The sequence below is a fragment of the Lingula anatina genome, chromosome 7 (genome assembly GCF_051362555.1).
Source record: "Lingula anatina isolate TDL-2025a chromosome 7, LinAna3.0, whole genome shotgun sequence".
In the NCBI taxonomy this organism is placed as follows: Eukaryota; Metazoa; Brachiopoda; class Lingulata; order Lingulida; family Lingulidae; genus Lingula; species Lingula anatina.
Window position 1 is genome coordinate 18,232,978 of NC_141773.1, and position 26,931 is coordinate 18,259,908.

The 26,931-nt window shown below is 36.7% G+C and overlaps 3 protein-coding genes across 19 annotated transcripts in view; 1 reads left to right on the plus strand and 2 right to left on the minus strand.

Moving 5' to 3' along the window:
* Positions 1 to 436: 436 nt before the first annotated feature.
* On the minus strand, positions 437 to 11,894 carry LOC106174499 (uncharacterized). Its single transcript, XM_087017596.1, has 15 exons — positions 11,878 to 11,894; positions 11,691 to 11,727; positions 11,028 to 11,424; positions 9,643 to 10,729; positions 9,200 to 9,327; positions 8,603 to 8,782; positions 7,994 to 8,151; positions 7,513 to 7,638; positions 6,975 to 7,094; positions 6,423 to 6,538; positions 5,647 to 5,842; positions 4,809 to 4,988; positions 4,002 to 4,127; positions 3,704 to 3,864; positions 437 to 3,430 (listed from the first exon to the last, which is right to left on the minus strand). Coding segments are annotated over exons 1-15 (3,807 nt in total). The 5' UTR covers positions 11,880 to 11,894; the 3' UTR covers positions 437 to 2,637.
* Positions 11,895 to 12,351: 457 nt separating this feature from the next.
* Positions 12,352 to 15,654, plus strand: LOC106167582 (basic phospholipase A2 nigroxin B-like). Of its 2 annotated transcripts, XM_087017597.1 has the most exons (5): positions 12,352 to 12,422; positions 12,595 to 12,748; positions 14,152 to 14,293; positions 14,787 to 14,914; positions 15,232 to 15,654. In XM_087017597.1, exons 2-5 carry the CDS (start codon positions 12,718 to 12,720, stop codon positions 15,363 to 15,365), a joined length of 435 nt encoding a protein of 144 aa, XP_086873723.1. In that variant the 5' UTR covers positions 12,352 to 12,422; positions 12,595 to 12,717; the 3' UTR covers positions 15,366 to 15,654. The 2 variants fall into 2 exon arrangements, with proteins under 2 accessions (XP_086873723.1, XP_013401837.1); XM_013546383.2 differs by lacking the exons at positions 12,352 to 12,422; positions 12,595 to 12,748 and adding an exon at positions 13,667 to 13,859.
* Positions 15,655 to 22,326: 6,672 nt separating this feature from the next.
* LOC106174496 (roundabout homolog 2-like) overlaps positions 22,327 to 26,931 on the minus strand; it is a 74,096-nt gene continuing 69,491 nt past the window's right edge. For 13 of the 16 annotated variants that reach the window (XM_087018613.1, XM_087018614.1, XM_087018617.1 and 10 more), the window contains 6 exons: positions 26,459 to 26,634; positions 24,708 to 24,893; positions 23,906 to 24,046; positions 23,597 to 23,701; positions 22,970 to 23,205; positions 22,327 to 22,600 (listed from right to left, as the gene is read on the minus strand). In XM_087018613.1, coding sequence (XP_086874739.1) covers positions 22,586 to 22,600; positions 22,970 to 23,205; positions 23,597 to 23,701; positions 23,906 to 24,046; positions 24,708 to 24,893; positions 26,459 to 26,634 — 859 coding nt within the window. In that variant the 3' untranslated portion in view covers positions 22,327 to 22,585. The remainder of the gene's footprint in view (positions 22,601 to 22,969; positions 23,206 to 23,596; positions 23,702 to 23,905; positions 24,047 to 24,707; positions 24,894 to 26,458; positions 26,635 to 26,931) is intronic. The other 3 variants (XM_087018619.1, XM_087018615.1, XM_087018621.1) reach the window with 3 other exon arrangements.

Here is a 26,931-nt window from a genome sequence, read left to right on the forward strand (position 1 = left end):
GTATATGGAATTGTACACGCTCACCTGATCACAGACACACATGCGATGCATAGCAAATGTGCTGCCACATGTACCGGTCTAGGCTAATAAGGAGCAAACAATATGCTATGCCAACAACATGTCATGTTTCGTTTAGATTAATCATCGGCTGGTGCATGTACGTGTTTGGATTTAAAGACTTGTTCGTCTCTCCAAATTGCAGCTCGTTTATTTGTCATTTAATTTTGATCTTAGAATTCATGTAACGATTCTTCAATTTGGACTTAAATTCCACAAATGAACAATTGCATATTTCACTTTTAAAGCAACATATCGTTTAGATAGTAGTGTTGTGACTACTGAGGTAAATGTTTTTCCGTCTTGATAACATATTTGCCTTTCATGTGAAAATAAAATAAAATTTCTAACAAGTCATTTGTTTCAAAACGCAAAGCCGTTTTAGTTTTTCTTTTTATTCTTTTAATTGGTGCGCATGTATATAGTAATATTCATACCCGTGACAAATTATGTATCTATTTGCTCTAGAGAACCAGTCCCGTATTACCTGACACGAAGAAATAACTGTATGTATGTGCCAGTTGTATATAGGGATAAAATAAATAGGCAGTCACAAAAAAAAAAAAAAAAAAAAAAAAAAAAAAAAAAAAAAAAAAAAAGTGCAGATAAGTGGAAGTATAGATTTAGTCACCTGCTGTTAATGCGAGGTCGAAGACTGCGTTTACACTAAGGTACATCGCTCGATCGCCCCTTCCCCTCCCCTAAAAAGTTGCCCCACCTGTCCAGTCCAGTGCCTTTTTCTAGGGAGATTCAAGTTGGGGTTACTTGGCTCAGCTTGCAATAGAACCATTGACATTCCAAAGTAAGGGCTTTTTTACCTTCAAACACAACCTGAACTCTACCTCAGCATAAATGTTTGATGTACTACAGCTGCAAATAGATGTACACCCAAAATACAACACGGAAAACTAACAACCAGCTGTTGCCATAATGTTATGTCTTCGTCTATGAAGCAAAACTTAGACTGGAACACCTTAAATGTCATGTTGACAGCCAAGTTGGACCCCACTATCTTAGTGCAGCACATCTCAACGGGTCATCTGATTTCACTATAAGCAGCTAATCCAATCCCTCAGTTGTCCCACCCGCAGCCACCACAATGTTGAACCCTGCAATATGTCCAATTATGAGTAGTTTAACCATAATTTTATTATTTGGCAACGAAAGGTGTTGATAAATGTCTTACCAACCAAAGCACTAAAATACCACCTGTGTTGTGGTTTGAGCAGACAAACAAATCAGTACCCAAAGATTAATCAGTCTCGTGACTAGCAGGATCTTATTACACACCTTCAGCTGCAGAACAGGTAATCAACTCCTCTCTATGTGTTTTGAACCCTACTAGCTAGAACTACTGGTATCTATGCATGACCAATCCCAAACGGCAGACTACCAATTTTGATTTTAGAAAATGTTTTTCATTGGTCATCTGCTTTAAAATAACAATAATAACTGTTATAGAGATTGTGTACATGTAGTTTGCTAAAACCTGATTATCATACAATGCAGTTACCTGTATATATGGCATCAAATATAAAAAGATGTTTAAATATAAAGAGAGATCCATAACAATTATGCCAGATGCACGCCACTGATGAATACCACTATGTCAAGTGGTAACTTGTGCATATCTAGCATTATGATTTTATGTGTTAATAAATATGTAATATAAAATTAATATAAATTGTATAAAAACAAGTCTGTCAGTATGAACAAAATGGCACACGGAGTGTGACAATTATAATATTTTGTTACAATATCACGTACTGGTAACATTCAGAGGACAGGGGAGATATCCCATTCACTAATGTTTTCTGGGTCTGCCAGTTTTCTTCATGATCTTATTTGGGTTGTCTCTGACAATCTTTGATTTAATTAAGCAGATGTGTTCTGCAAAAATTCTAGTTTTAAATTGGAAAACTAGCAGAAAATGTTGAACTTTCTAACTTTCCTTATACTTTTTAACCCAAGTCTCAAAGATAAATAATGATATTTATAACAGTAAGTTTCACATAAAATGTATATCATGGGGACAAGGACAAACAATAAATATAAAGTAGAATTTCACACCAATACTTTGAGTATAACAATATGACTTCCACCCTAAAATATAAATGATTACAGTATATATAAGATTGCAGTAATGCAAATGCAGATGTGGAACACGTCAGATAACAAATCAACAACAATTAGGCAGCAAAAGCTGTCAAATGTGCAGACATGTACTTGTACCAAGGCTACTTTAATTGCACCAACAAGCCTCAGTGGCTGCAACAGAAAAAAAAAATACAAGAACCTACCCATATGCATTCATTGGTATACAAGTCATCTTTTTAAAATTTTGTATATAACTTAGGAGAATCAACAGACTAGTTATGTGCAACTGATGTTGTCTAAAAACACAGTTATATGGTAATATTAAAACCACACTAAGCATGTAAATTTGCACGACTCTGTATATGTGCATCTTGACATGAAAAATGAATTATAGGCATAAAAATAATAACTGAAAATAGAAGACTAGATATGCTCTTCTAGACTCAATCTAAAATCATCTAATTTCTAACCTCCCAGCCTTCATCAAGCAATATTTCTTTTCGACCTTTGTTTTTCTACAGCTCTCATTTTGAGAATTTTATCAGAATCTTGAGTTCCACTGGCCTTACTTTCACGACCCTTGTCCTTGTTGTCTAACTGGCCTGTGTCCTTCATTGATACCCTATAGGTCATCTTATGACCAAGCATGGAGTCATCTGAGTGTTGATAACCTTTCACATCCAATGCATTCCTGGAGTGGCTAGTTTTATCAGAAACCTGAATATTGTTCTTATGGACTGCCCTTTTCTGACCCTGTGCCTCTATACTACTAGACTGCTCTTTTTTCGTTTTGTAGCTTGTAGAATTTGAGCTAACTGGGACATAACCTATGCTGTCATGTTTTCTATCTGCCTTATTTTGACCAATGATATCTACCATGGTATTAAGTGCATTCTTAGCCTCCTGAGCTTGATGGAGCATGTTTTCTGCATGCTTTTTAACCTTTAATGGGTTATTCAAATCAGTAGCGATTGGCTCCTTTTTGTAATTTTGATAAAAAGCAGTTTTCTTCTTTGGTTTCTTATAGAATATCCCAATTATGTAGTCCATAAAAGCATCCAGTCTGGATCTCCAAACATACCACTGCACAACAATACCCTGGCCTGGCTCCAGTTCCACTTGGTTTAACTTTATCTTCTGTCCGATGGCCAGTTTCTCTGAAATATTCTGCCTGGTGTTTTCGATGATGTAGCCTTTCTTGGGGACATGAAACCTGGCAGAGAGTGTGAAGTCAGTCAGGCAAGTCTCGTTGCCAAAATTGATGGCAATAAGGTAACTGGAACGAGAGAAAAAAAAAACACATTTTTGTACAATTTTAATATTTATTTTTTGTTAAGAACCATTTTGTTAACCTCCAATAATGAATTCTTTATCAAATAAAATTCATTTTACTCACAGATTTTTAATAATTTGGTTGCAGCTTTATTTTAGCTTATTTTTATTCATTCTTTAACCTTTGATTACATTTCAGTTCTATTTCTTTTTACATTCTGTATAAAAAGGGTGAATTGCTGTGGACTTTTCAATCAATACAAAGCAAACCACTTACACTGGTTGTCCCACACTTCCTGGCCATTCTCTTACAAAGGAGAAGATTTTATCATCAATGATGGCATAGTGGAAGTTGCCATAGAGGAAAGCGTATTCCTGACGTAGTCTGACTAGTGACATGTAGACACTAAGGTGGGATTCTGGGTCCTTTAACTGGTCCTGCAATACAATATCATTAGGCATATCCAAAACTGTACTAAGCAAGAAATGGAAGACATTATTCTAAGTACCTTTATTTTTAAAGCCAGCACTTTCTAATAAAATAAATTTTCACACACACACACTCACACACTTACTTCTACAGTATAGCCAGTCTTGTAGTTTGGATGAACTGGAAGCCAAGCCTTGGAACCATTGCTGTACCCAGCATGGCGGCCACGACTCCACTGCATGGGGGAACGTTCTGGATCACGAGATGTGTCCTGGAATAATGATTAAAACATTGCATCACAAGTTAAAGATTGGGACAATGATGCAAATATAATCATGATTGCATCCAAAAGAGAGAGTGAGACATGGCACCTCTTTTATAAAGCAAAATCATGGCAGATTTGGCCTTATTTCATCCAAAACAGAAGAGAAATGGTGCACTAAAATCAACACCAAATTTTTAAAATACAGGACCAACCAGTATAATACATATCACTGATGAGAGCAGATACTAATAACATTAATAATAGTCTTATTTTCCATTGGGATTTCTAGGGGTCAATGTGCACTTAACATTCCTGGAAAGAGATGTGATGCAAAAGTAACCATGGTGAAAAAAAAATTTGGTGGATAAAAAATGCAAGGAAAAAGTCAGCAAGCTTATTTCAATTTTATTTATTATGACTAGTTTGTTTTATGATAAAATTTCATTCAGTGAAAATTTCAGCCAGCCAATATTGTGAGGTACATCAACAACATAATTAGACAATAAATACACAAAATGAAATAACAATAAATTAAAATGCAGGGAAAGAGTTTACCCTTCATTACATCAAAATTAAAGTAGGTTCAACATTTGGGCTGCATGCAAAAGAAATCCAGTTTCAACTCAAAAATGATGATAATACCATCAAAACTAATCAGACTATTGACTCTGAACCAATTTCCCTTACATTAAACATCAGCCCAAAGGGGTCTCTGATGGGTTGAGGCTGGTCAATATTTTCCATGCCGAGTTCTTCTCCATAGTAAGTTGTGGGAGTCCCAGGAAGAAGCAGCAACAGCATGTTCAGTGCATTCACAAACTGTGGGCCCATCTTGGTGGCTATTCTGGGGTTGTCATGGTTACCTAACTGAAATAGAGTAAAAATGAACAATAACTGTCATGGCTTCCAAGCTAAAAAAATCAAATGCCCAACATGTTGATGCTATCAAACTAAAAGTGGGAATTTCATAGTAAAAATTGTCACAGTTACAATGGATAAGTTTTGTCTTAGTTAATTACTTTGGTCAAAGTGACCCAAAATATTGATATTACAAGTAGCAGCCTCTTTGATACCATTTCGATTCTTGCTGAATACATTTGCACACTGTAACAGTAAACTTACTGTTTACAGGATTTTGGTGAAAAATGCAACTGATATATTTCCCTGGAATCCATAACAGTGCCTTCTGTACTTATAAACCATCAAACCATCTTTAGTTATAAACTCAAAAAGATAATATAAGCATTCTGAAATGCCTTTCGGACAAAGGCAGCAGTGATTTACAAAATAACCAGCTAGAGCTGACAAATGTCAAGTTAGCATAAATCAGATGGAGGAAAAAATAGGCAATATGGAAGACTATCACGATCACAAAAAATACCACCCTGCAAACCCAGGGTAAATTCCCCCAAGGACTGATGGCAAAAGTAGGCCAAAAATTGTTATCCAAGCTAAGGCAAGCCCGATGTAAATGGGGTATTACCAAAAATCCCAATTCGGATATAAAAGTATCCACAAAACGTACCACCCAGTTTGCCCAGAAATTCTTCTTCATTTTCCCCATCCAGTCATCTACAAGCTTATACACACAGTTGCCTCCACAGGTTCTGTTCAGGAAGATGAGGTTGAAGTTAAATGGGTAATCTGTCCCTTCACAAGTGTACTCTCCATGGAGTCGCATTACTTCTTCTGTCTCACCATACGCCTCACCAATTAGGACTCTGTTCACAAATTAGAGACAAAAAATAGTTTTTTTTTCTGTTGTTTGCATGCATTAACATTACAGTTGTTTGTATTAGATTTCAATGCAGCTCACTTTACACATTACACATAAAAGAAATTTATATAAATGACACAGATAAGCACGTCTTAGAATTTTAAGTAACACCAATTTATAACACTGTAAGTATCAACAATGATGACATGATAGATAATTCATACATACAAACAAGACAACCAGAGCCCAGTTTTATAAAGGACGTTTAGCACTAACCAGTGTTTAACTCTAACCAGACCTAAACAGTCTGTTAGTAAACTGGCCTTTAAATAATTATTTAATCCAGTTAAACACTGGCCAGTTAACTAATTGGCTGTTTTCCGTCAGAAGACTGTATATGAAACACAATTTAACCATCTTTTAGTTAATGGGTGTTAGGAGAATTTATCCACTGGTTAGGCTTATCCACTGGTTAGTGCTAAACGTCCTTTATAAAACTGGGCTCAGGACTTTAAGTAAATAATAAAATTCCCATTCCTTTTATCAACAAATGAAGTGGATAATTCATAAACACATTGTCATACATTTTTCTCCCATGAAGTTTTCCCCATTCATTGAGCAAGTGGCGCCATCTAGCCACAATGTAGTATAACTCTTGCAGAGATGCCGTCAGGTTGTGTTTAAGATATTCGTACCTATCCTAAAAGCGTCAAAATGTAAATTGCAATTTGAAAATTATCACAATAAAAGCTGTATAATGTGACATATGTGTATTTATTTACTTGATATGATTCAAAAATGGAATTTTTAGTTTTTGATTTAAATATTGGCTCATTTCAAAAATTATTTTTTGTTGATAATCATGCAGATAACAAGAACAATGACATGAAAATGAAGAGGGATTAAACATAATTATAGGCACTAAGTGTATCCATAAAAAGATAACTGGAAAAAACTCATGATGTATGTAGAGGATATTTTGTAATTAACATATGTTAATAACTAAGAAATTCTTATCATTTATCTCTTTTATTCCCCCATTTAAAAAAAAAATTCATAAAAATCTGGTTTGTTGCAAATCACTTTTTTACACATATAAAGAAGGGAATTCCTGGTGTGGCATTAAAGAGACTTACTGGGTCCAAGTCTGGGTTGTCAATGCTCTCATTCCTATACAAATAGTCCTCAAAGAGAAACTTAATAGAGTCCACGCGAAACCCATCAACTCCCTTCTCCATCCAGAATTTTAACACTTCCTAAAAGGAAAGTTTCAAGTAAAGAACATAAAATTGAAATTAACATTTTGCAAGAGGTCTTTTTCTAATCACGTAAAAATCTAGCTGATGTAAAATTGAATGCAAGAAGACTGCCATATGCTTGGCAGCCTGAGAAAACAATTTTGAACCAGATGTGGTTTAGCTGTAAACCAATTTGTAATTTTTATTTTTTTAATTTTCTAAGTTTTGATTGCATTTGCATAGTTGAAATAAAATTGACATATGACATAAAACTGTACAGTGATGTGGCCGAACTAATTCACAGATGATTTTCAAGCACTTTTTCTATGTGAGAATAAACATAATAATCACTGTAAAATTCTAAACCCATTCAAGCCCACTTTGCGTTCACTCCAAAGGGCTAATATTCACTTTTTTATTTACAAAAACAGTCTACCTCCATCTCTTCAATGACTAGAGGGTTCCTGAAGTCAAAGTCTGGCTGAGAGGGCAGAAACTGGTGAAGATAGCACTGTTTGCGCACAGGATCCCACTCCCAGGCAGACTTCCCAAACAAACTTCTCTGCAATGGAAAACAAGAGGCAACCTGCTACGGAAAATCTTAAAACATAATTTTGGGGTGCAAAATACTTGATGAATACATCAAAATCCATCCATTTATATTTTACTAAGATAATGGAAAAATTACTTCACATCGGTGACAAGTCAAAATCAGTTCACCTGAAGGCCTTGCATTGAGGTCAAAATGTCATGATTTCCGATTCAATTTAAGTTCCAGGATAAGAATTATTTTTTTCATTAAAAAATAAGTAATACAGACACTCAACACAATTGCATCACTTCCCCATAAAGTGAGAGATAGAGAGATTATTAATCACTCATTATTTGCAGTATTTTTTGGGAAATAGCTCTCCTACCCAGTTTGTAGGCACCCAGCTGCCATTTTCCCCACAGTCCTTCCACACGTAGTAGTAGCTGTAGATATCAGACGAGTCCTTGGCATGGCGACTTCTGATAAACCATTCTGTCTCATTGGAGGAGTGGTTAGGGATGTAGTCTAGAATCACATACAGGCCTGGATTGAAACAGAAAACTGTTATTTTTAGTAATTTTTTACAGATGTTTTTTGAATTGCTGCAGCTTTAATTTTGTAACTGTTGTTTTTCCGTAACAACAACAACAACAACAACAACGATAATAATAATAATAAACAAGCCATTGAAATACCCATTCTTCATTTGTAATTAAACATGCAAGAGAAGCATGTCTGAAAATAAACATCACACTATCTCAATTCTATTAACATTTTAAAATTACTTTACAATGATCAAATAAAATAACATAACCAGGACTGAACAAAACAAACTGCATGATTTCATCAATGTTTACATTACTTTTTCACCATTGTGAGATTTCTGACACAACAATTAGCTGCTAAACAGAGGTTACAAATAAGAAACAAAACAGAAAATTTGACAAAAAAAAAAAAAAAACATTTTATTGATTTTCCAGAAAAAAAAACTTACCTTTGTCATGGGCCTCGTTCACCAGATGTTCAAAGTCCGACATGGTTCCAAAGGTCGGCCACACTTTGGTGTAGTTTGTGACATCGTAACCAAAATCTCTCATGGGACTATCGTATATGGGACTCAACCAGATTGTGTCCACGCCAATGGTTTTAAAGTAATCTAAACGCTCCTCAATCCCTGGAAGAGGGAAATTTTCATTTCATTTTACAATCTTAGCAGCTGAAAAAAATAGGTCTCAAACATTTGAAGTACCCCTTCCAGTACCATTCTCATAACCTTATTGTACAAACTGAATCAATCTAACTACTAGGGAATTCTCGTTAAATGCACTCAGTTTAAGTGGCTGAAATGTCTCGCACTCTCTCCATAACCTAAACCACTTGGGTAAAGTCAGAGAAACATTGTGGTCCATGACGTTGTTCATGTTGCTTTGCAAGGGGCGTGCCAGACAATTTAGCTGATGGCACTGACTGAAGGTGCCTTAGCAAGTATCCCTGCTGAGAAAGATCGATTCTACTAGTACAATAAGGTTATGGGAACACAGACTGAGATATAACACAAATAAAGACAAATATTTTAATATTTGAAACATACCCCGAAGATCCCCAATGCCATCATGATTATAGTCTTGAAAACTCCTTGGATATATTTGGTATATCACAGTGGTTTGCCACCAGTCCAACTTTGGAGGTGGGGTGTAAGTTAATACTGCATACAGTAAGCTGAAGATTTTATAAAGATAAAAATCAATTGATTTAGGTAATTTAATTTGTGACATCAGAGGGCTGCAAACAATCATTCATTCTTTTTGGGACAGATACTTCTTGCAATTGTGTTAATTAGAATACTGAAAAAATTGAAGTGTGGTGACAATTAACAGTATCCCCAATCTCTCTCTGTCTCTCCCTCTCTGTGTCTCTCCAAAAGTGAATACAAGTAAATATAAATAACACTTTTTTCTTGTCCAGTTACAGGAAATTTACCAAGAATCACCAGTTAAAATTACAAAATCAAAACAAAGCCCAAAATTTACTTACAAAGTCAAAAATACCAACAACCAAGATAAGGATAGGCAGAAGGCTACAGCCCACTTCCCTGTAGGACGATGTCTCTTCCACCAAGGTTTATAATACTCATCAAAAATACACGAAGTAGCTCGATGTATCAAAGACAGTTTGCGTTCCTCTTTTGCAGGTCGGACAGTAAAATCCACAAACGTATCAGAGTCCATGCTAGAAGGACGATTTAATTCTGTTGTACGTGTCTCCTGACTGGCCAAAGAATCATCGCTCTGAGTAGAGAATCTTCTGAGGTGGCTGCGATAACCTTCGCTGTCAGGAACATTTCCACTGTGTGATAAATCTGACATGAGATCTCCATGATGTAGGATTTGAAGAGGGTCTGGAGGTGGAGCAGCAATACTGTGTCTATGTAGCTGTAGCCTAGTAAGCACCCTGTTTAAACCACCAATAGTGACTGAGAGGACTCTGTGTAGTCCTGTTGGAATTTCCACCTCCTCTTCCTCAGTTACTGCTTCCATGAGAGACTGCGAATGCAGATTTTCCAATCCATCCTCGTTCACATCCAATGGACCTTTTAACACATGGGGATACCTCACATGAAATGTTTGTGGTTCATCGTCCTCCGTAAAAAATGTGACAGGTTTGTAGTCCTGTATACTCTCTTCCTCAGATGAACACATTTCGTTCTCAGGTTCAGAAGCATCACCAGATTTTGCTGATGATGCACTCCCACGCCGTCTCTGCCGAAACCGTAAATTTGTCACACTGCACAGGTGCCTTTGTCCTTCCATGCTTAAATTCCGGGGAACTGATCGCCGCGAGGGGGCGATTCTCACAACCTCGCCTAAAGGATTTATCCTTGTGGATTTTTTCTTCTTATATTCTTCCTCCTCTTCAGATATTGCATCCTGAAACCTGACTTTGCGTAACTGTATCAGTTCAGTGACATGTATCCCCCTAGTTGTCAGGTCTGTGGTATCATCACTTGCCGAGACTGAGCGGTGGAACTTAGGTGGATCAAACTGTCTAGGATCAATGGGATCCTCAGACACTGATAAGGAACGCCACCTGAGTTTCATCTGTGGCTTCATATCGTCCACAACTAAAAATACATTAATTTTTCAAAACCTTGTGTTAAATATAATTTTATCGTATTCAGTGAAAGATGGATAGAATTTGGCAACTGAAAGCAAATATGTTTACCCCGTTTTCATGCAAACGTTATCCATTACAAAAGCTAGGAACACAAAATTGCTTACAAGTAAAGAGGTGAATTTACCCTGGATTATAACAATTCATAGAAAATCTAGCAATTTTCTAAACCCTCTTTTATATTTAAAGTACACCAAAAAGGAAGAAAATCATCAAAAAGAGGGAAATTGCCATCACTGAAAATTCACCTGGTAAAGGCTCCTTATCATCCTGTGTCTGATGCTTTAGTATAGAATGAGGTAAGCAAGTCTGCATCTCCACTCCATCAGCACCATGTATACTGTCCGCAGTTAGACAGGTTATATCTTCACTATAGTCCGACTGCCCATCAACCCCACTTTCTGATTCCTCCTCATCTTCCTGTGTTACCTTTTCAGCAACATCTTCCTGGCTACTTTCAGAGTGACTGGGTGGGGACTCTGAAAGCTCACTTTGTGTATGACTTGCTTCCCTTCCAGTTATTGTGACAGGGGTGCCACTTGCTGGGTGCAGAGCATCATCCTGCTCCATATTGTCTACCTCAGTATCAGTATGTCCACTTGCACTGTCTGGAGATTCATCTTCACCAGGATTATCCATTGCTATCTGAAAAGGTATTTGACATTTCTCAAGTAAAGTTGATGGAAGCATTCAAACACACGAGCAGAGAACAAAAGTTACGAAAATCTGATATATAAATAATTAAAATAAAAATAATAAGTCCTCTAGAAAGGTGGGGGGATCAGAGAGAGAGAGAGAGAGAGAGAGAGAGAGAGAGAGAGAGAGAGAGAGAGAGAGAGAGAGAGAGAGAGAGAGAGAGAGAGAGAGAGAGAGTATAATCTATAATACTTCTCAGTTAGTCGTATATATACCACTAGCTTCTGTGTAGTGTTTTCCTTCTGTCCTGACCTTGAAAACATAAGGGTCAACACGAGGTTTGCATGGAATCAAAAGCGTATTGCATCTTTAGACAAAGCACTGAACATCCGTATCCTTATTAGAGTATTACGAACTGACTCATATAATACAATTTTATGCATCCGGATAGACTTACCTTACATTTTTCTAAGCTTGCAACTTTACACTGTAGGTTGACGTGACCTCGTTTTGAGTGCACTGCTCTTCACTTATTGAAGGATGGAAATTTCTTTTTTGGTTCGTCTGTTCGCCACATGGACGGATTTCGATCACTGGATTTCGATGTATTCAGAAAAAGAATGGAGAGAAACAAGTAACAAAACATTAGATTTTGGCGATGACCCATTTATTTAATTGTTAATTAAAATATATGTTTGTCTGGCAACATTATACAATAAATATGGAGAAATTTCTGGTGAAATTTTCAGGATGGGTCAAATTAATTAATGGGCAAGATATTATGATTAATGAATTAGTTGTAATGAAAATTGCGCTTATTAATTAACCAATTTATGAAAATTGCACTTATTAACAAATCAATTTATAATAAAGTCGATCAAATCATTTAGTTAATTATTTAATTTCAATAATGAGAATTAAGTTTATCTATTATAATATATAGCCGCTTAATTAATCAAGAAGTGAGCTGCCTTTGCGAAGATCTGCGCTTTCTGACTGATTTTCTGGTAAGATATGAAGTTCGTGCTAGGAATGGACTCGAATAAAATTAAAATAGTGGCTGTAACACCCTGAACAGTATATTCATATAGCATTTTTGTTCATTTCTTTTTTTTATGTAAGGAGATACAAAATACCCAAACAACATTTTAAAATCAATACCAACCTTTTTACCTTTAGGTGAAGTATGCCCAGTGGATTTATAAAAGAGGGATTTTACACATTTCAACCAGGCAAACCACCATAAACTGAAAACTAGTTGGACAAAAATTAGATTATTCCAATTAACAATATCCAAATAAAATGCGCCCAGTTATAAAGCCTACATACTTACGTGAGTATAACTGTACACATTGTCAGGGATTTTATCGAAATTTGCGAAGGAATATTTTCAATTAACTCTTCTGATAAGGCAGTGAATTATTTTCTTTCACTTTAATGTAAACATTAATAGGCTGCAACTCACGGGTGACACAGGTGGCAACCGTAGGCTACATTAAGTGACTGCGTCTTTTTACGCAGGTCAACGACTTTCAATTTCTTAAGTACTTTAAGTTAACAGTTTATCGACAGATCGTAGGAAAGATGTCCATATGGACATTGATCGAATCTGAAGAAATGCTAGTAAATAGCGGTGAAAGATTTTAGGAAATAAAATCCACATGTTAAGTTTTAAACGCCAAACGTACGTGTTCTCTGCTGGCAAAGCATTTGTCGAAAATTTCTTTCTTTCTTTCTCTAAAACCGAAAAGATTATGATTGATAAGAGACAACCGACCTATGGACTTATTAATTTTTTTTTCAAGACAAGGTAGACTTTAAATTTTAAGAAAAAGGAAAAAAAAAACTTTTATCTAACTGCTGCACCTCTTATAAATAGTAAAACAAATTATTGTAATCGATGATTTTTAACTTTTCTTTTCTCTTAGTATTTTCTTTTCATTAAACCCCTTCATTAATGGTAATTTAATATCTGTTTTAAATGTATTTCATAATGAATAAACCTTTACTTTATTATGTTTTATTATTTGTCATTATTTAAAAAATATTTTTAGGCCTTCATCTCTTCATTTCTCCCTCTCGTCATTCACGACGTGAGCATAAGCAATGACACTACATGAAAACGTTACAGCATGACCTAAGATACCCTTCAATATCAACGTAAACGTCAGAATAGCATGTCATGAAACAATACAAATAAACGAACTGTCTGCTAATGGTACCAAACACAAATTCGCCATGTGCATCCTCGTATTAAAATATTTGTGTAAACTTTTCGCAACCAAAGAGCATCAAAACATATCTTGGCATTATAAGAAGTGTTCTGCGGCATATAGAGCAAAAAATGTGGCTGTATTCATTGTGTCATCCTCTGGGCTTCATTTTCACCGTGGGTGCCTTTATCACTATAATAGGGAGTAACAGTGGAGCGCCAACGTCTCCAGGTATGGAAGTTATATATATATTTTTTGATGCCATAATGATGCCAAATGGTATTTAAAATATAACTTTGGTTGGTATGACAGAAATATTAGACCTAAGAATGGAAGTGCAGGGTCTCGTAAGATTAGTATACAAGTTCGGGTTAGCCGAAAATATCGGGGTTACCCTTACGGAAACTTCACTTCCCATGAACCGTTTCTTGAAATGTATACAACATTTTATACAATTCGGTTTCACAGAATACCATAACTCTTATATATCATTGTACAAATTGTTTGCTGCACACTATTTCAGCCTTAATAAGAGACAGCAAATCTTTGGTAGACTTCGCCATGTTCATCTCCTGTCTGTCCGACCACTGGTTCACGGACTTCCTGGACTATGGCTGCTATTGTGGATTCGATGGGGGCGGGACTCCCGTTGACGATATTGATAGGTGAGGTTAAATGCGATAATGAAACTTTATGATAAATTGGACCTTGATAATGAGGTCACTAATGAAAAGTGTGCAAACAGTTTCGATTCGAGGATATTGGTGAGGGGCATTACAATAGACGATTTGACAAGGGAAGTGTACCATTATGCGTAAGGCACAGGGATGGAAAATTGCTTTTCTGGTCTCGTTTTGAGTGCTATACCGCTTTTTAGGTGGGACAAATGAAAGAAGGGATATCCTCCGAGGATAGAGGTGCTGCCATTGTACTTATTGCTAAAATGATAGAATATTATAGCAGAGCATTGCGTATAGGGCCTATGGCAAAAAAAAAAAAAAAAAAAAAAAAAAACTAAGACAAAACTTCAACCAGATTATGCTTGTTGTACTATTAATGTGGCAGTTTCTTGGTTCCTTTCTGGTTATCAGTTGTACATTAGGGTATTCAACACCCAATTATACGTCCATGGTTGAAGTTTGTTTTTCTCTTTCGTAGGTGCTGCAAGGCGCACGACGAGTGCTATGCGTTGATACAGGAAGAGTGCGGCAGCCTAAGCCCATATCTCCTGCCGTACTCTGCCACCTGTGGCATGGGATTTAAGCGCTCTTTGCCTGCTCATTGTTGTAAGTGACCCCCCCTCTTCTCTCTCTTCCCAGAGTCCATTTGTTTATTCTGTATCCTCCCAGCAAATGTTATAAAAACGTTCTTATATACATGTATATAACGTTATCTAAAGCGTTTATATTACCAAAAATGTTATGGTAACGTCATAAAACGTTCTGTGCTTGCTGGGCTAATGTTAATTCTTTTAAAACCACAAGGTCAGAAACACAAAAGTAAAAAAATCACTGTCCTGTGCTAATTAGTGATGTTGAAACAATAGGTTTGCTTTGTTTGAAGCTCAAAAGTCATAAAATCCCCATTTGCATTTGCGTTTCAGATCCACCATCGTCTTATTGGTTGGAAGGTAGATGTCGCTACAACCTGTGTGAATGCGACAGAAGAGCTGCAGAATGCTTCACCACCGGCAAATACAATCTCACTTACTTCGCGTACGACCAACGACTTTGTTAAGATATTAAAAAGACATTCATCTCGAAACAAATCTTGCTAAATGTTGTCCTTAGTTTTACATTTACATTTTATGACAAGAGGCAGACAGGAGTTACACCGTAGGCTGGAACTTTTCGCTTTGGCATTGGCCAGTCGCTTTTTAACAGTTCCTTAAATATCGGGCGAGAATTTGTATTGGCAAAGTCGGCTAATCTTGCCTATCGAAAACATCATGCTTTCAAACCTTAAATCCAAACCTATCTTTTGATTTTAATTTTAAATAAACTTAAAAAGGTAAACTTTCATTTCAGTTTTGTCTGACCCTAGTTTTTCACTTTATACATGTAGCTTTTATGATCATACATTGGAACAAAACGCGAACCTGTAGGTTCGGGGCATTGTTGAGATAGCGTTTATAGTCATCTGCTCATATTCAAAACAAAAAGAAGGCTTCTAGTCATATCTACTACGTGGCATTATTAAAACTGAGCTCCAGGCAAATGAGAAGAGATGATAAAAGAACACGCAATATATGCATTCTCTAGTGCTGACACCTGGTTTATATCGTGTAAATCTGAGTCGTGGAACTTCAGTTGGTCGACATATGTGCATGTATCTGATAATGGATCCAACAGATATGTAGTTGAGATAAACAAAATCATTTATTGGGGCCATTTTTGACTGAGGACGACGTACCTTGATGTTCACAAATCGAGCCGAAACCTCAATCCTGGAGTTTGTTTTGAAATTCTCTTTAGCAAATGTCATGGAAAGGCACAATTCAGAATACAAGCCATTTATTCCCTGATATGAACAACCAGAGGCTAGCAATTATTGGTTTTCATCTACACGGGTAAACGTTAAGCCGGAGGTAGGCAAGCAACTTTTGGACTCATCTTCACGTGAAAACCCGGAGGGGCTCATTAAGGGTAACGGGAAGGTATGGTGCCCCGAAAGAACAAAAAAATAAATAAACGTTTGGATAGCTGCAGATGTGAGTAAATCACCAAAAAGTGGGGGATTCTACATTTGAACGAGTTCGGAGACGGCCTTAGTCTACGAATCGAGTATAGGAATACATTTTCTAGTGTAATCTCAGCACGATGTCAGTGCTAGATATGTGACGAACGCTTTCAGAATTACAAAGTTCGCAATTGGAACACGAAATCTTGATGTGGAGAACGGGTATGGAGGTCAAATTTCTTAAAGTCATCTTAGGAAAAGATGCCCAACCTTTCAATCTCCCTGCATCAAAACCACTAAAATTTTGTTTTATTAATAAAAACAAGTGACGACTTGGTGCCACACAGCCCAATAATACAATAAAGCTCTTGTTCGATTTGAGTACCTTCTGTACCCGTTTTAACAAACAACACCTGTTTTTTTTTCCATCCGATTAGCATTCGCGACTTTCCCTACAGCCTTCATTTGATTGGCGAATTTCGCTCAGGGCATTTATAACATGCGTGTACACTGTATAAATGAAGACTTGAGTACACACTCTCTCGGACAACTGGCCGGATTGATTGTCAAAAATGATCGGCGTGTGCATTTCTTCTTGCCTTCATTTTAGGGCAGTAGTCACACTGCTTTTTTTCGGATATCTATCCGTACACAGCACAGGCAACAGTATTTTCCCCGCAAACCAGTGGTTATGCAGCACTACAGACGGTGTTTTCGTCAAAAGGGTGTGTAGTTGCAGAAGTGACTGCGACCAGCGACCTTATCTCGACTGCTGTGAAGATTGGAAAAACACATGTAGCACTAGGCATACTAACCAAAACGACCGAAGCGCTAGTGAACAGACAAAAGGTATTGCCCAATGCGTTTCGGCACCAGGTCAAAAAAACTCGCATTATTCGCGCAAGAAAATCTGGCTTGTTTCTCGGTGCCTTACCGAATCGCACCAGTACAACAGAGAGTGTACCGCATCCCCAGAGCCACGATATTCGTCCGACACGAATCGTGCCTGGTCCATATTGCCCGTGTCAGTACCCTCCACGGGACTCACGTATGCCAACGTCTTCTGTGGACTTTGTAATGGTGTCACTATTGATAAGATGGTGATTTGGACCTTAAAGATTTCGTGCATGGAACACAAGTCAGTAGCCGACCGGCGCAACACTAAAAGCAGGTTGGCATATTTGATTTGGTTTTGGAAATACGCCGAGGAATACTCTTGCGAGGCCCATTTCAAAGAGCAGAAAGATGAGAGGGAGAATCATTCGATTGCCCGGCGTTGTTTTGAAGAAGCTGACATCACAGATGCTTGCAATGGCGAATGGACGGAGAACCTCTGTGGGGAACGATCTAGTAAAGATGACACATGCCACCCAACAGCGGCGTTAATAGAGAACAACCCAATAGAAACGATCAACGTTTCGTCAGAAGTGCTGTCGTATGAAATCCACCGTGGCCAAGGTTGTTTAGATTATTTAAATGTGAAGGTTCGGAAAGATGAGAATTGCTCAATACCAGGTATGGTCGTGATAGTCGTTGAAATGCTAAATTCAGATTATATTGATAAAATGATAATTAATGCTGATAAGAGGTGAATGGGATACGTGGACTTGGGAATAAAAATTAAGTTGTGAGGAAACAGGTAGATCCGTCTACTCTAATGATTTTCTGAGAAATTTTGAAAGCTCCGTGAAATTGACCAACTTAGCATTTTTTATCAAAGTACCCCTTCCAAAGTTACTTCCATGATGAAATTATCATTTTGCTTTGGACAACTCAGTTACCATAAGTCTACCAGTTTCTTGACTCTTTTTAGAAACAACCCTCGTGTCATATGAAACCCCAGGGGTTCATTTCCCCGTGAGGTTTGCTGTGGAGTTGAGCATTGGATGGGATGAGCTTCTACCGACGTTAAACCTTACACAAGAGAAAAGTGAAAACATCTGCAAGAGAAACCAAATACTCTATCAGGTAAAAATTAACACAAAGAGGCACATGGTACCTGTAAGGCTCCCCCAATTACTTGCCGTCAAGGAAAAAATATCGAAAATGCTGCGGTACATTTCTTCCTTCCTTTTTTATACATTCAGTCTAGATCACAACAATCCTTGTATGTTATATGAAAGAATAGTTAATCATTTACACTTTTTTCTCAGTTGGATATCCATAAATCATTTATAAGATTAAAGTCAAAACTTTCCAAATGTGGTGCGCAAGACGTGCACGTCAACTGCACTTACTGCTTTCGAGTACAGTTTTGAGTATCTCCAAATTCATCTGCGACTTCATATTTTTCAAGTGTCCGGCAACTTTTTTATCACCCATGTCTACCATGCGCCTTTTGACACCTGTTCTTAAAGCAAGAAGAAAACACCTTCCATGAATTTTTGATCCAGACACCACTAACAGAGAGCAGGGTTTTGCTTTGTCTTATAAAAACAAGAAGGCCCGTAGGACATGTCTAAAAAGCTGACTTATGTAGTTGGCCGTTACATAATGTATTTGTATTTCATATAGTTTTAAGAAGTGCGTCAAGGGCGAATGATAGGAAACGCAGGAAAAACACGTGCAAAGTCAGCGATATCTTCAATCTCCTCAAATGCCGCATTTTGTAAGAGCTAGAGAATAATTCTGGAAGAGAGAATCTGTTCTACAGTTTATCTATACCCAAATGAAAGACAGGGTCAATTAAAGGCTTATATATATATATATATATATATATATATATATATATATATATATATATATATATATATATATATACGGTATATCGTGGCGTTTCTTTTTCAGAACCAGTGCCTAACCATACTTTGTCGTCGAGGAACAGAACTGAGGAACAATACTTGTCAACCATTGTTCAACCGTTTTAATCTAGGAACCGTTTTTGTGGGACTATTGTTCCAAAGCAATACAACAGGCATCTGCTTTTATAGCAGAAGTGAACTGTTTGATATATTTCAGGAAGCTTTGAACAGCACCTGGTCAGTACTGCGTACAACGCTGGGTGAAGGTATAAAGATAACAACAAAATTGCATGATAATGATTTAGATTATTATTACAACTGCTCAGTCACAGTGGATATAGTGCTACAGCATTTTGGGCATGCTGAAACTTACGATGAGATTTTGGTTAAACTCGAGAGCATTTTCTACAAAATATTTGAGAAATTAAAGCTGGCATTAGTCGGTACAAAATTTAGGTGCAAATTACTGTACATTGAAGATAAAGACAGTACAACAACAAGTAGAAGTACAGTGCCGAACATTTACAGAAATGACGGCACTTGGGTGAATGTCCCGTCATCTTATGTAGCGTTTCATAATGACAGTAGAGGTGACAGGTACGTAACAGTGCGCAATAGACCAGGTATCCTAGACCCAAAAGATCTACATATAACTAGGAATTTTGCATACATTCCCTTTGAGGTATATTTCAGAATGCCGTCAAATATAGGCCTATATGATAAACCTGCCGTAGATTACCGTGCTTATGTGTCCCTTTCGTTGACTACAGTTTCGCTGACATTTCTCTGTCTGCTATTCATCGGTTACGTCCAATCTCCGAAATTAAGAGAGGTGACTGATTTAAACATGATGAATTTGATCGGCTGTCTTTTCATAACACAACTCCTATTTTCCGTTGGTTCGCTCTCAGAATTCCATCAAATAAGACCTATTTGCCTTGCCATTGCTGTTTTGTTTCATTATTTCTGGTTTGCTACAATGGTATGGACCTCTGCATCGGCGTTCGCAATTTTTCAGCTATTGAAGAAACCTGACGTTACCGTAGGCTCTGTCCAAAAGAGGACCCAAACGAAACGGTTTGCCCTTGCAGCATATATTACCCCCCTTGCCCTAACAACCCCCTGTCTTATTCTGCAGTTGTGTGAGTGTTCGCCTATGACGCCATATTTTGGTGAAGCAAACTGCCTTTTAGCAGGCTCTAGTGCAATCATTGCCTTCTTTGTCGTCCCAAATGGCGTCGTCTTATTTGCCAATTTAGCTTTTTGCATATCATTGATGTGTGTGGTTCGTTCCACGACAAAATATAGAAGATCCTGTGCAAGGGCAATGGGGTATGAGGCTCTCTTTTGGTCTAGCGTCCAGTCGAGCTTTATAATGACGCTTACATGGGTTTGTGAATACCTTGCTGAGCATCTACAATCAGACATATTTTGGTTTGTTTTCTGTCTCCTCAATTGCCTTCAAGGAGTAGGACTTGCTTTCGTAAATGCTGGTAACGAACGTTTCCTCAATTTCTATTTCCCCAAAGTACAGCGACTGTACAGAGGTTAGGATCCTAGACAGAAGCAAGCAGGAGAGTTGACTGACAGACAAAGTAGACTCGATTTCCCGCGGGATGATAGTGTCAAACGCAAACAGAAATTAAAACAAACAAAAAATGATACAAAAGGACCACTGATACGATTATTGCCCACATAAAGTAATAATAATAATAATATATTGACCTCTCCAACTACTTTATCATATAATATTGCATTGCATTGTATTGTATTGTATTGTAAGTGCTCTCTAACTACTATACCATATGACATTGTTTTGTAGTGTGACAAGAACGCATTCTGACATTTTTCTTTCACACTGCCGTAGTCTTTTTACATAATCCTCTTATTCGCCGTCGGTGAAGAAACGGTGAGGAAGTTGCGGATGTGGCGAATTTCTGGCGAAGAAAAGTTCTAAGAAACGGATTTTGATCGCACTTTCCATATTTCTCCCCTCAACAGCAAGGTTGTCTTCACTTTATTTCGTCATTCAAAACACTTACCAAACATTTTTTTTGCATATTTGCACAATGGCAATGAAAGTAGGTCTTGTTAAACTCCTTGGTCTTAAACCCATTTCCAATGTAAACCTACTTGCTTCATCTCGAATATTGCTGTTTTTTAAAATAAATTTTCATAGCATATGATCCAAGTCATAATTTTGCAGTCAATAACAAACTGGTTTATTTTGATACAACAAAACCTCCTTGACGTGTTATTGGGTTGATACTTATCAAGAGTTGTTATCCACAATCAATTATTAGGAGATATCAGTAAATGATAGGTCCTAGAAAACTTATTAGTGACTTATGGTATCATTCTCTGTATTCAAGAAAGGCTATCATCAAAGACTGTCACACATGTGCAGTGTGATGGTCAAGTTTATTATGATAAATGGTTTTAGTTTTCTGCAAAGTATCACTGGTAGTGCTATTGTAATATACATCTCTGGCAGCGATATAAAAGAAGGTAGTGATATAGTAGAAGAATAATATACATCAAAATATGCTTAGGGGCATAGAATCCCCATTTTTGCTGAGAAAAAGAACGTCCCTTTGGAAATTGCTGGCTGCAAGCCTGCGAATCTTCTACCACTATCAACTGTTAGACATTTTGAAACCAATAACAAACACTCAACGTACTCGTAAATGATTTTATTTGTTAATTCTAATAACACAGCTATGTACAAATGCTTCTGATAATAAATAAGACGTTTACAATTATATACAAAGATTTGTGCTTTCGACACACATTTGTAGCAAAAACAGATATTCACAAATTTTCAGGGGATCCTGTAAATGACCTCCGTTCTTTCTGGAGGTACATTGCATGTAGGATATCCCGTGGGATTGGGGGTGGGGATAAAAGTCAATATCCATGGAATACTTTCTTGTCTCTCTGGTCAAAGTTACTTGTCTGGACATGCTAAAATTACTTTTTAAAATCTTTATTTAAAAGTCTAAAAAGCTGAAAAATAATTTTAAAAAAGAAAAAATATGCTTTAAGACAAATGGTTGAAGGTGTCGACACCTTGCATGGAAGAAATATTTTTACTTTTTATGACAGCATCTCAAATGTGTAATCCATTATAAAATCTGTATAATCTAATAATCTCTTGATAAGGAAGGCTTTTCAGTCAAGGCATACATCAAGCTACTCTCTTTTCAATGTCTTTAAACCTCAAAAATATTTGATTCAGCATGTGCAAGCATAAAAATATGTCATAAAAGCTCAATTCATAAAAGCTCAATATAAGTATTATTTTTGTTTCTCTTTATTTTTCCTCCAATGAATCTTGGGGAAACAACATCCTTTAAGGTTAAGAGAAACATAGATGGCGTTTTCCTCAACACAAGCTTAACATCTAAGGGTCCATGTTTCTTAGCTCAAATAGCACCACTAATATGTATCATCAGACAGAACCTACACAATCTGGAGGATAAGCAAGCACATTCCTGGCTATGTGTGCATCAGCTTGGCATCTTGAACCTTATAATACTATGCAACTGGTGGCTGAAAAAATAAGTACAAATATTTGTTAAGTTAAAGGCACTTTTGAAAATGAAAACAATGTCAATCATAAACTAGGCAGATAAAGTCTAGCACTTTACATTTATTATACGAGTTGACTGCATCTGTTTTACTTTAAAGTTTAGACTTCAAACATATTTTAGATTTCTCTCTTTTTTGTTTTTTTCTATCAGAATGAACAATCCATTCCACTCTCTGTGATCTTAACAAAATCCCCAATTAATGCAACGAAAAGTACTATATCCTTTCTAAAAATTGCACCATTACTCAATTAGAAACACCATCCAAAAAAACAAAACAAAACAAAACAAATCTTTTATATTACATTAAGTTAAACAAAAATGAACTCACATCATCCTCGAGGGAGAATGCTAATGGGTTGGAGCGTATAGACATTCCATTGTCGCTCAGTTCACTTGGCACACTAGGGGGTGTCTTGGGCGAAGTGGAGAGATTTTTCCATTTTCCGCTACTGGAGGAGTATGAGTTGGTAGACGTGGGACTCTGCATGTGGGATGATGGCGTCGGGAAATTTGGTCGGCTGTACGATGGGAGGTTTTCCACTACAAAAGGAAGTGGATGATACTCTACAAGAAGAATATCATTGCATGTGTGAGATATGTCAGGACATTTTCAACTGATTTCTGAACATGCCATATGTACATTAAAAGGAAACACATTTCAAGCGCTTTATTGGTACTAATAAAATATTGCCAAAATTATGCATGATGTTCCATTTTATGAGTCTTCAGCAAGGTTTCTCATATCACCATGCATAAAAGACCATTAAGGAATACAAACAGAGGTTTGTCTCTAAGCTACAGCTCAGTAATTTTATTTTTCTTGGGGCATTTTGAGATTAAAATAAGACGATATAGGAACATCCTTCTGGTAATTTTATTTCCTAGAATAGTGCAGTTATATAAGTAACTTTGATACTATAGCTTTAAAATTTTACTTGACAGGGAGAAATCTTACCACTTTGGGGCAAAGTGGGCTTGGCCTTCAAGGGGGGTGGCTTTGGTTTGGTTGTGGGTGGATTGACCTGGTCCCCAGGGGCTGTGTATCTCGGGTATTTAGCAGCTGAAATTATAAACAACAAAAGGTTTTCAATGCAACCAGACATTGATATACTCATATATCATACTGTTCTGGGGCATATCTCAGTAACACATTAAAAATTTGGCTTTACAAGTGGAACTGAATAAATAGCTGAATGGATATGTATTTCTCATTCCTAATTGACCTGAAAATTCAAACTCATTTTAACACCCTATCAGATCTCACCTTGCTCCTGTAACTGCTTCTTTCTGTTAGCTTTAGGATATGGCTTGTGTTGTACTACACTGAAGTTACTGTCAGTACTGTAGGGGCTGTGGGGTCGATGAGCTGCTGCCCGCTCCCGATAGCGATGGCGATTCTTCTTGCCTGGTAAACAAAATTATATTGGTGTTGGCTGGCATACAAGTTGTGTCACGTCTTGTGATTATTATTATTATTATTATTATTATAATTATTTTTTTTTTTTGCCTTCAACAAAACCAAAAGGAAACAAGTGAGTTGAATCAGTATTTATTGGCAAAAATCTGTGGTAGTCATGCATGTTAAACTTTTCTCGTTAGTTTGGTTTTTGCTTGCAGATGTTGATGTTAGATTCTCAAGTCTACTAAATTATTTTACATGCAAGTGAGGTCTATAATTACATTAATCGTTAAATTAATTGTTGATGATGAAGAACAAAAAATGTCTTGGAATAATTTGACCAGGCCTTATCCAAATTGGTGTTTACATAAAGTACAAAAATTATTATAATGTTAAAAATGAGCATTTTTAAATTGTGAAATCAAAAACTGAAATAAGAAATCTGGAAATGTTCACAAGTTGGAGATCATTTTACTATACACAAAAAGTCGTTTTGCAAGTTTTTTAACTTATAAATTCTTTTTAAAAAGAAAGGTTCCACTGAATGACATTTTTAGTTCTGGTGTTTTTAAAATCCAAAAGTGTGCCTCAACAAAGTTTGGGGAGGTCAACATATCATCCTCTGGAGGTCAACATTCATCCCACGGAGGTCAACATTTCATCCTACCTGCTTTGGGGTCAGTAACTGTGGAACCTACGACCGTGAGACCTGAAAGTTCTGCAGCCTTGGCAACAGCGCTGGCAAAATCAGCTTCTGTGAAGAAAGAGCCATCACTTGAGGTGGCACTTGATCTACTGGACAGACAGGTGTCACTGTTATCAGTGACACTCGCCCAAGAAGCGAGCATAGAACCTACAATGGTGAACGTTAGTATGGCGTAAGGGGCAAGCCAAAAACAACTGTCAACTTATTATTATTAATAACAGTACAAAGTGAGGGGGTGCAGTAAAGTGGAACCTTGATTTCGACTATAATCTCTTGTTGATGTTTGTGAACATTTCCAGATTGTGTGAAGAGTTCAACATCAAAGCAAAAGTAGCATGTGAGAACTGATAAAGCCCAGGTTTACAGTACTGCTCTAATATGCCAATACCACAGACCCATGTTTTTCATGGATTTTTTTTTGCAGAAATGACAGTGCAATACATTAAAAGTAATAACACAACAGAGCTGTACTGTACACCTAGAGTATAAAGATTAACAAGGTTACACTTTACATACACCACATTCAGAACTGAACATTAAAATGAGTTAAATAAAAGTGAACACTAAAATGTGATACAAAAAAAACCAGAGCCTGTGCATAACTTGGAGGACAGGAAAGTCCAGGTTATGGTGTGAGTGTGACGCAGACAAGAATGGGTCTGCAATAACAGGGCTCTTCTGGTGTTATATATGAGATATTATACAGCCATGCAGAGACTGGTAATAAAATAAAAATAAGTTATAACTAATTTTTAATGGTTTTAATATCTACGAGGTCTGTGTGTGGTAATTGGGGATCATAAAAAGACCCCATTGGACCCCAGACAATAACCTCTGATGATGTGATTTGGTCATTAGGGTTTAAAACTAGACAGTTTTATAACATTATAAAATTATAATAAATTCAATCAGTCTGAATGTTTAAAAGACATCAAAAATAAATAAATAAATAAATAAATAAATAAATAAATAAAATAATCAACTGACAGATATGATCAACATAAGCACATATAACGACAAATGATTTACAGACACATACATACTTTTTTTAATAAGGTTTGCTGGCAGACATGGAAACATTGCAGAATTGAACAAATAAAGGACCAATTTATACAAATCATTATGATATTCATAACTTAAGCACAATTACAATGTCATAAGAATGATTAATCGAAATTGAATTAAAATCATTGAAAGCTTATAAGGTTTCTAATAAATGGACTTTTTTCTTAGTAAGTTAGAGATTTAGCCATAGCAAATGTTAGAGAACAGTGCAAATAAATGAGAAGGCTGATAACAATTAAAAGTGTCAACTGTTAATAGTTAAGGTAATCATCAATATATTACAAGCTACCTGAATATGAATGAGTCTTACTACCAATAAAATATATCAAGCAATATCTTTTTAGTGCTAAAAACACTAAAATTAATCCCTCTGCTTGAAAACAAAATTTATACTCCCGAGTAAATGAAAGGTGTTTGTGTATTTTCCTGAGTGTGTTTACAAGTTTGTAATGTAATGAAAAGCAAGAGACAAACTTAGAAAATGCCTAGGATATGCTTGTTTTTTCTTTCCAAAATACACAAATATCCATTTCCAGTAATTCTTTTGCCTGAACATCTTTTATTTCATAAATGCTGTTCAAATACCATGCCCAGTGCTCTGGCTGATACATATACTAGGTGACATTGGCTTATGTGCATCAACATACCTGTGACACTGCCCTCAGGCTCGCCAATACTGGAATCAGGTGTCCCACAATCCCTCTGATGACATGGCGGCTCCATGTCGGAGTCTCCTGCGTAATCTGGCAGCCCCTCAGAGACTGGGGACTCGGGGCGGTAGTCAAGACTGAGCTGAGGGCCTCCGTGGTGACCCATTTCTAACCTACAAACAATATCACAAACACTGTAAAGAAGAAAATCTATTCCCTCAACGTTATCAATTTGATTTACAAGTTGAGGAGATGATAAAACAGTTTTTTTTCAGTGGAGACTAAAGAAGACCAGTCAAAGACCAAATTATGGTTCACCATCTATCAACCTTGGTCATGTGAATGGTGATTTGGGGACAAGACCCTATTTGTTTTATCATTCGGAGAAACCTCCTAAATCATAGTCTAGGTGTATATAAATTGCAAAATATTTTGTAACAACTCCAAAGAGTATTCCTACATTATCTCTT